The sequence below is a fragment of the Thamnophis sirtalis genome, unplaced genomic scaffold, assembly GCF_051295495.1.
Source record: "Thamnophis sirtalis isolate CommonGarterSnake01/CBP01778 unplaced genomic scaffold, rThaSir2_p1.2 scaffold_9, whole genome shotgun sequence".
Lineage (NCBI taxonomy): Eukaryota > Metazoa > Chordata > Lepidosauria > Squamata > Natricidae > Thamnophis > Thamnophis sirtalis.
Genome location: NW_028261389.1, coordinates 56,653,852 through 56,663,949, shown reverse-complemented (window position 1 = coordinate 56,663,949; position 10,098 = coordinate 56,653,852). Strand labels below are relative to the sequence as shown.

At 34.3% G+C, this 10,098-nt stretch overlaps 1 protein-coding gene across 3 annotated transcripts in view; it reads right to left on the bottom strand.

Annotated features, from left to right (window-relative positions):
• Nucleotides 1-3,436: 3,436 nt before the first annotated feature.
• The window catches only part of MET (MET proto-oncogene, receptor tyrosine kinase), a 114,326-nt gene continuing 107,664 nt past the window's right edge, over nt 3,437-10,098 (bottom strand). For all 3 annotated transcript variants that reach the window (XM_014076682.2, XM_014076678.2, XM_014076679.2), the window contains 3 exons: nt 7,405-7,570; nt 6,030-6,166; nt 3,437-5,936 (listed from right to left, as the gene is read on the bottom strand). In XM_014076682.2, the coding sequence (XP_013932157.2) occupies nt 5,726-5,936; nt 6,030-6,166; nt 7,405-7,570 (514 nt within the window). In that variant the 3' untranslated portion in view covers nt 3,437-5,725. The remainder of the gene's footprint in view (nt 5,937-6,029; nt 6,167-7,404; nt 7,571-10,098) is intronic.

The window sequence follows — 10,098 nt, the reverse complement described above, 5'->3', positions numbered from 1 at the left end:
GTTTTACCTATGCAGTGAGTGTCTTCATAATCAAAGGTATTTTGAAAACTCCACAAATCAGCCAGACAAAATAGTAAATGCACAACTAAACCCATCATGCCATTTTTTCATAATAGTCCTTATTCCCACAAAATTCATGTTGATAGCTTACTTGATTGGATTGGCTATCAGAGACGTTGTTTTTTTAGTGCATTCAAAAAATAAGCATGTTGTCTGGTTCATGCTTAACTTCATTGTTGTTTATTCATCTTCATACTGTAGTACCCTTTGTTTATGATTTGAAATTCAGGCTGCGAATGTGCCATCCTCAAGAACACTCTGCAAAGTGCAGCCTTTCTCTTGGAGGAGCAGCTTTCCTCCTTTCTTTCTCATTCCACCAGGTAGGAACTGGCATTCCCCTTTAATAGACTGGAGTTAATGCAATCCTCTGTCTAGAGTTTTGTGTCTTGAAAAGGTTTGATAGAAAAGCATAGAACCAGCCTGTCTGTTGTTATGTTAAAATGTGTGAGTTAACACTTTTCCGTGATTTCCAGATTTTTACTCTCACAATAGACAGCTAGGATCCCACTATTTCCCCAAGGTCAAACTACCCCAAAATATTTTAGGGTTGCTTTTGCTAGAGCAGGGGTCTCCAACCTTGGCAATATTAAGCCTGGTGGACTTCAACTCCCAGTTTTCTGGCTGGGGAATTCTGGGAGTTGAAGTCCTCCAGGCTGAAAGTTGCCAAGATTGGAGACCCCTATAATTACATTTTTCTTTTCACATGTCCAGCTCCAAAAACAAATTGTCAGAACTTCCAAAGTGCAATAATCCATTCTCCATTCTATGCATATTCCAAGGAGTAAACCAAAGATTCTGCATTAACGGAATGATTGAATGTCATTTTGTTTCAATGATCTGAGGTTTAACCAGACTACTAAATTACATAGAAATTAACAGTAGTTAATTTCTTATTTTATTTGGTATTAATAATTTAGTTACCATGGAAAATCCTTATGTAGAATCATTTCTATTTCAGCTTTATTATATATAATCAAGACTTCTGGATGTTTGAATTATTCAGTAACAAGCATAAACAGCACATAATAGCTTAGAATTGCTTGAGCTCCCACCTTATGTGCTATGCCATAATGCATGAACTTATCCAGACTGCACACCAACTCTAAATAATAATCATGTTAGCCATGCTTAACAGCACTTTGTCTTGTTTTATTATTATTTTTCTTGAAAGTGTGTTTAGAATACAGTAATGTTGCTTCACAGGTCTGTGAAGTATATATGTGCAGTTTCACTGTCAACATCATGGTGAGGATATTTCTCATACACATGGAGAAAGATATGCAAGTTGTAAGCTGACTGTTCTGTATAGAGCCTCTAATGATACATGTTGTGTCATATGCTGTTGTTTGCTAACTTGCAAATAATAGCATATGAAAAAAAAAGCCTGGACTATTACACATGCCCATGTTGTCATCAGTTACTAAATATGCCTTTTGGGCCTCTGCCAGTCATACTTACAGAATAATTTGGGAAGTCAAAATATGATTAAGTATTCTCTTTTTAATTTTAATTGGTGAGGCAAGAATGTTAATGTTGATGGTATTTTGTTAAGATGCAAGAAAATATTATACATTATCACTTACTTTCCTTTATAACATTTTATTATCGCATTTAATTTAAAGTGCATTATTATCAGTTCCACTAGGTAGCCCAGAGCAAGAACTCAATTTCACAGAAAGGCTAAAACTATTTTTTATTGAGGTTGGTGATAGCAGAATCTTGCAAGTCTGGTTGTGTTGTACTGTCTCCCCCTTTTTATACCTAATAAATCAGTGTCTTTCTGAGTTTCATTTGAATGTTTTCTTTGTTCTGGAATGTTTCAGTCCCTTTGCCCCTTAGGTTTTCTTTACTTTCTTCTTATCCATCCATCTATCTATAAAAGTCTTGAGTCAATAACTCAGTTCTTGAAGACTTCAGTAGCACTGCAATATTGAAGAATAGGACTCATATCTTGCCATATTTTGAGATCTTTTCTGCCATCTAGTCCAGGGCTGTCAAACTCTTGGCCCATGGGTCGGATGTGCCACATGCTGGCCATGCTCATGCCAGGTTTAGCAAAGGGGAGAAAAGTCCTGATAAACCCCATGACGACATGAGTTTGATACCCCTGATCTAGTCTAAGGCCTCCTGACCTTGCTTGGGTTCCAGGACAAGATCAGCTGAAGTTGTCACTTGATTGTGTATGCCTCTACTTGCAAGGAAATCAAGACAAGACTATTCATTCAATTTACATAAGCACTAATAACCATACATGACTCTGGGTGGCTCACACAATTATATTCTGTGATGCAGAAATTACTTGCAATTATTTCTACAGTACCAAAACTTTTAATCACCAAAGCAATGTTTTGTTTCTTAACGGGGACAAAGTTGTTAAGTTTTCAATGAGCTGGAATGAAGTTTCATTTGCATTCACACTGAAGCACTGATTTAAAAAGTCCTCCCACATTTTTTAAAAATATACAGGTTCTAAAAATAATTTTGTGTAGAAAATGGATTTTGTAAACTTATCAATAGCAAAATGTGCATTTATTCTAGATTGCCTGATTATGTCACTATTGACCTTCAATTCTAATTTAAAGCATAAAAAAGTTAAACCCAAAGTAATTTTGATCAAATAAGTTAGTCTATGTTCTCTAGGTGACCTGCAATCTTCATTATTCCTAGATAGTAGGGATTGGTATTGGTGATTGGGGATAACAGGACTTGTCATCTAACACATTTGAAGAGCATTTGCTTACTTGGTTTCTGTGAACTACAGAGGCATGTTTTTCACATTTTTCACTTTCTAAAGCCAATTTTACATGCAGATAACCTAATAAGCAAATATTTTAAAAGTGCATTTAGAATTTCTGTATAATTTCATCCAGTGTGATAAAACATAATTATTTTATGGTTACAATTGCACAATTATGTCTACAATATATATGGATTATATGGACATTTTATGGGAAAACAATTCCCGAGATAAGGCTGGAAAGGTGAAGCAAAGTTACAGTAGTGTTAGAAGAGTTGAAGCATCAGGTTATGACAGATCATCAAGAAGAAAAATATGTATGCACTAAGAATTGACAAGGACTTGATGGCACATAATCCACATCAATCATATGGTTGCAACCTTAATATCATAGCATGGAATTCTGTAATCTTAACTCAGGCAATATGTCAATAGCCACATGATGGATGTGTCCTAGCGCTGGTCACCTTTGCTACTTTTTGCTTCAATCACAACACAAAAGCTAAGAGGTGAAAATCATGCAAACTGTCTCTTGTCTATACTTTCTTTTTCAAGTAAATTCAAGTCTTGACATAATCAACTACATTTACATATACATACCTGTTATAAATACAGACATAACTTCACAAATAGCCAATATACAAATGTTTTATTTTTTATTACGTAACACAATTAAAAAGGCAAGTACCATTTATCCGATTGGCAAGTATATGAATGTAAAACATCAAATCCCTACAACAATTTAACATTATTTACAGGGGTCCCAGACATGGCATTAATTTTATCACATAAATATTACATCCCTGCACCCTGCATTCCTTGTATATGTAGGTTTATATTATCAACATTAAACTATGGTATAATAATTTGCCTTAACCTTCAAGCATTTTTTTCTCTTTGCCTGAAGGAGAATTATGTTTTTGTGCTAAGGCCTTTTACAGGTAATATTGCTTTCTCAGCAGACATGAAGTATTTGCTCCTGAAATGGATGTGGCAGTTCAATATAATCCAGTATTATCAGCAAGTAGTTTGCTTACCACTCCAATCTCATCATAAATCTTTTAGTGTGGTATCCTTTCTCTGGAACAATAAATCTCCCCTGTAATTGGCTTCTTTATAAGTACTGTCTCCTCAAAGATATCAAAATATGTCTGATTCCAGAAAAGGAGATTAAACACTTGGGTTACAAGTGGTTTGCAACAGTTCTTGGCTTTCCAGTCTTTACAGGATTAGAGTTTTTAAACAAGTTTATAAATATTAAAAGCTGTGATAAAATATTTTTGAAGTGTTCACAGTGCAACATTTTATACCCTAGCCAAGAATTTATCTATACACCTATCTATAAAATTAATTAAAAATCAGTATAAAAATAGAATGATTTGAAAGTTTACACACACACACAGCAACATTCCTCACCTATCTGTTGATTCTACATCAAATCTATACAGTAGAATGCACAAGATTCCACAGGAACAGAAACCAATATGATGTTCAGTCAAGTTAACCTTTTTGTAAAAAAAAATTACATTTTAAAAATATATTTTGGTCATCAGGAAGGCTTACGTCATGTCAAAATCTTAAGAACTAGTTGACAACATCAAGCAGCTGTGATCTGTATTTGCAGATTTTCATTTCATTTTTTAAATAAAAAACTGTTTAAATGTGATGATCTGAATTTAGCAGCAGTAATGTAAAGATGCACTCTCTTTAACTGAATAGGCTAACATTCTGATTCAAGCTCTTCACTTTTTTTCTGTTGTATTTTTCTCACACAGAGACGCTTTTACTAAATCTTTACTGCTTCCCTGCACAGTTTGGTATCCTCCTGTGGAATTTTGTCCACATACTTAACATACTCTTCAGCCTACTGGGTAAAGGAATTTCTGAAACATTTCATTCTTATCATAGTACAGAAACATTTTCTTTAAATATTCATTATGCTGTGTTTGTGGCTGGTGCATCTGCAGTATGACATAATAATCTGTTGTATTGCCATCAGTATTCCCAAATTATTTAAAAAATCTGTGTAGTGATAGCTGGACAATCTGATTAACGTCCATTAGATCTGGGTTACTTTTATATTATTATAACTGCTATACCAAATAAACTTCAATAGTGAAGTACAATCTTTGAACATTAGAATATTTATTTAGTTTGGCCCTTATTGAGTGAAAAGCACTTGACTAATAAAACTCTCTCAACTCTCAGTATCTTGTATTATGAGTAACTGAGAAATTTCTGAATCATCAGTTCTGCAGAGTATAGGTGGTCCTCAACTTACGAGCACAATTGAGCCCAAAATTTATGTTGCTAAGTGAGAACTTTGTTAAGTGAATTTTTTCCTATTTTATGACTTGCCACAGTTGTTAAGTGAATCACAACAGTTGTTAAATTATTAACATAATTGTTAAGTTAATCTGGTTCCCCACTGATTTTGCTTGTCAGAATGTTGCAAAAGGTAATCACATGACTCTGGGAAACAGCAAATGTCATAAATGTGAGTCAGTTGTCAAGCTTCTGAATGTAAATCCCATGACGATGGGGATGCTGCAATAGTCATAAGTGTGAAAAATGGTCATAAGTCACTTTTTAAAGTGCCGTGGTAACTTTGAATAGTCACTAAGCGAACTGTTGTAAGTCGATAACAGTATAACAGTAGCTAGAGATTGTTCACAGTGAGTGATATTTGGCAGTAGATGAAGAATTTCCACTGCAGTGTAGTTTCTGCAATTGCCCACCTCACATGAAAATTATATCCGAACAATACATTTACCTTGTAGAGTTCAACAACTTGAGTTGCCTCCTCAAAATAGTGCAATTTTAACAACATATACACATATGCAGTGGTTTCACACACAGAAAAACACTTAAAAAGTAGTTGGCCATTATTTATGCCCTGTCCCCTTTAGCAGAGTTTAATGAACTTCATCATGTATCTGCATTTCTATCTATATTATCTTGTGATGACAGCAGAGACGGATATGGTGTGACACATTTCACATTGACGTAGGTGGCATTCACATGAACATAATGTTCCCCAATAAAAGTGGAGAAGATCATGGATATATCTGAAACTAACTCAGAAAAGGCTGGCCGTAGTTCAGGCTTTGGATGCCAGCACTTGAGCATGACTTCATATCTGCAATGAAAAAGCAGAAAAATGATTTTTATCTATTACATTTAACAACATGATTTTACAAGATTTCTAGAAGGTATTTTAGACTTTTCTTACAGTGGATCAGGACAGTATTCAGGCTGCAAGAGCCTCCTTCCTTGTAGTAAGTAAACGGTAATATCAAAAGAGTTGATATCAGGATAAGGTGGTGCGCCTCTTGTCATCAGCTCCCAGAGTAAAATACCAAAGGACCACTAACAAAAAGAACATAAAAATCAAATCATAAGGCTGTGAAAGAAAGCCACAAGCATTTATAACTAAATACCACATTATCAAGAAGACAAGGCCAACATTTTTGTTCTGTTGTTGCAAATTAGAACAGAAGTAAGAGGCAAGTCTTAAGTCTTGGAGGTTGTAAGGTGGTCATTATACCCCTTTAAAATGCTTTCTGCAAATTTTTCTTGGTTCTATTCTTGATGTGCTGTGCATAACCAGGTGAATACTTCAAGCTGATGGAAGTTATACACTTCTGGCTTGCCTCAAGTATAATCTTTATTGTCATTGTACTTAAATACAATGAAATTTATTCAACAAAATCAACAAAAATTCCAATCATCTAGTCCAATATTCTCTATTTTGATAGATTTTCTTTACATATTTTTTTTTGGGGGGGGGGGGAATAATAATTGAATCTGGGATTTCTTCCATGCTAAACAGAAGTAATCTTCTGTAATTTTGGCATTAATGGACTCAAGCTAACAAAGGCCTCAAAAGAAATTAATCTCCAGAACAAAATCAAATTTCAAGGGAAAAGTGGGTTTCTAAGAATAAAGCATAGCCTATTGGGAAAATGTTGTATGGAATTAATGAAGAAGAAAAAAACTAGTAAGATTCACAAACATAGGCATTTATCTATCAAACATACAGATTTAAGTCTTTAGTCTTAATAAAAACTGAATTGATGAAAATGAACCAGGGAGCAAAAAGTAAGGCCCACCATCTCTTTTGTGATCATCAGAGTAAATGGCTACTTTGGATAACAGCAAAATAACCAACAGATACTTAACACTTATATTTCAATCCTTTAACTCTGAAAGATAATGACCCACCTATTTATTCCCAGACCCAGGTCCAGAACATAGTGTTATTTGATTCTAAATCTCTTGTAGGAAGTATGATATTGCTCTCAACTGAGCAGTTGTAAATCCATATATTAAGGGGACAGTTTCAAAATCGGGTCAGTACCATCAAGGTTTTCAAAGCAATCATTCAAATTTAGTATTTTAAGATTGGAAAGCTTCTTAGTTGTAGGTTTAAGATTTGGTCATCTGAAATATGGACATAAAAATAATAATACCCATTGACCTGCAAATTAAGAAACAGGCTAGTTTTTTTCCTTGCATTAATCTACTATATAATTGTTTTACTTTGATATTTCCAATAATCTGTTGAAATATAATAAGCAAGTCCCATATAATGATAAATATATTACCACATCTGACTTTGTAGTGAATTTCTGGGTTTGCAAACTTTCTAAAGCCATCCATTTTACTGGCAATTTTGCTCCTGTTTTATTATGTACACTGTAGTACTCCTTATCATATACATCTCTCGCAAGTCCAAAATCAGCAACCTTGACTATGAAATTTTCATCCAGCCTACAAAAACAACATACACACACAAACATAAAATATTATTTGGAGCTAAGAAGACAGAATTTATAATTTTAATAAACCACTTTCAAAAATAATCAAAATATTAAATTATTCATGTTCATTACTGTTTTTGTTTGTAATGTACCAGTAGATAGTTGATAGCAACTTTGCTGACTTATTTAATAGTTGACATTATTAATCAGCTACACAATTCTTGGGTAGCCATAACTTTATAGCAATACAACTTAAATTTGACATGATGAGATAATAATTGATAATTAGTATAATAAAATTAAATTTTAATTGTGGATAATCATAACCAGTTGATGCTAAGCTCATTAATTCATTATTCAAATGATGAATTCTTGGATTACTGAATAATTATGCAAAGTAATCTGTCTGGTTATCCTATCAACAATATTTTTTCCCCATAACTTTTGCTTGGACTAAAAATTCTTATTCTGACAGCAAATGTCAGAAAATGTGAGGAACAAGTAACTTGTTCTAAAATTGCAATCTTCGAGTTGTGCTTCAGAATAGTTGGTGAACTGAAGGGGGGGTGGGGTTGAAATCACATTGTTGTTGACAGGAGTGGGTTCCTACACGAACCAGTACTGGTTCGCTTTGCGCACACGTTGGTTGTGCATGCACAGTTTGCTGTAAATGGTTCTGTGCATGCACAAAGACCATTAAAAGTTAATAAAAAAGATTCCAGCAATGGCAACAGAGACCAGGGAACTGGTTTGGGGTATGGCTAGCAGTGGTGGGTTGCTAGCTGGTTTACTACTGGTTCGCTTGCGCATGTGCGCAACACTTCTATGCATGCGCAGAAGGGTCTGGGTGGGTGGAGCCTCCCGCTGCCGCCTCTACTGGTTCAGCTGAACCGGGAGCCACCCATCTCTTGTGGCCAGCCTGGGCTGCTGCTGGTTTTGCAACCCAGGCTAGAGGCAGCCAGAATAAGGAAGTGTGGAGTATTTTTTCTCTTGAAATATAAGGATAAAAATTGTGGTTTTAATTTACTACTTTTAAAATAATCTGTAGCCTTATATTGTTTTGTTATGGGTGGTTGAAATTTGCTGCTTTTCATAAACTCTGATTGGCTAGAAAAAGGGATAAATAAATAAATAAATAAATAAATAAATAAATAAATAAAATTTTTGACCATCAGAGGGAGCTAAGAGATATTTAACTCTGAACTGGACTCTGTCATCAAGGAAATATTTGAAAAGTCCATACAGAAAATTGTTCTTTTCATAAAACAGTTAAAAGATATTAATTATACAGAGGATATTAAAAAAGAACAAAAGACACAATTAGATGTAGAAACTTATCAACCCACTGTGTCAACTCTATAAAAGCTGGATAGCACAAATAACCTAATTGTGCCTTTGGAATATAAATCTGATATCAGCTTTCTGTTATGATGATGGTTTGAATACAACCCTCCCAGTGCAACTGAAACAAGAGTGAGTGCCAAGTAAATTCACAACTCTCCAGAGGTGAAGTTTTTGAGTTTTTCCTCATGGATACTAACAAGGTTGAGAATTCTTTTAGAAAAACAGATTCTTAGAGAAGGGAACTTTAATCTACAAGGATTGCCAGCAAATAACTAGATTTGACCCCTGCCATAATAAAGTAACTCTTCTAGAAATACCTATTTCTAGGTTAATTTACAAGTTCTAACAAAACAACTTTGGGACATTTTTTTCATGGATATAAATAAAGCTGAGAACTTCTTGAAGAAAAAAGACTTGATAGACTCCCCTGACAAGAAAAAGACTACATCCTATGAAGATGAGCTGGAGGGAATGACTTAAATTTAATAATTTAATTAGTTAGGATGGTCTTCTATAAGTTTGAAATGCTATTTTTAAAATGCTATTGACTAAATTTGAAAATAAGGGAAGAAAAAGATCCATTCCATTAGGATAAACTTGAGGGAGAGATTCAAATTCAATGAGCTAATTGGGTTTTCTTTTTTCTGCTTTATATATAATACTTAGTAAAATATCAGAACCATAAAAAAGTCTTTTCTTTCTTTAGAGTTAAAAAAAATGAAATAATTATCTATATTCTAAAGAGTAAGCAAAATTGAATGTAATGGTGTTTGCTATACCACTTAAGTGATGCAACTCTCTGAGCAATATTCAGCAGTTGTAAACATCTGTAGCAATGTTTCTCTCTTTGGTAACTTTTAAAATAAAAAAATCTTTAAAACGTGTTCACTGGAGAATTCTGGGAGCTGAAGTCCATACATCTTAAACCTTGCAAAAACTGAGAAACACTTCTCTATAGGAACATTCTAGATAAAGTTCTAAGTTTTATACCCCAATTTCCCCAAAATAAGACCTCCCTGGATAATAAGCCCAATTGGGCTTTTGAGCGCATGTGCTAAAATAAGCCCTCCTCTGAAAATAAGTCCTCCTCAAAAAATATTGCCACCCAGCAGCAGCCATGAGGTGACCATGCTTGCCGTTTCCTGCACCTCAAAAATAATAAGACCTCCCTGAAAATAAGGCCAAGTGCTTATT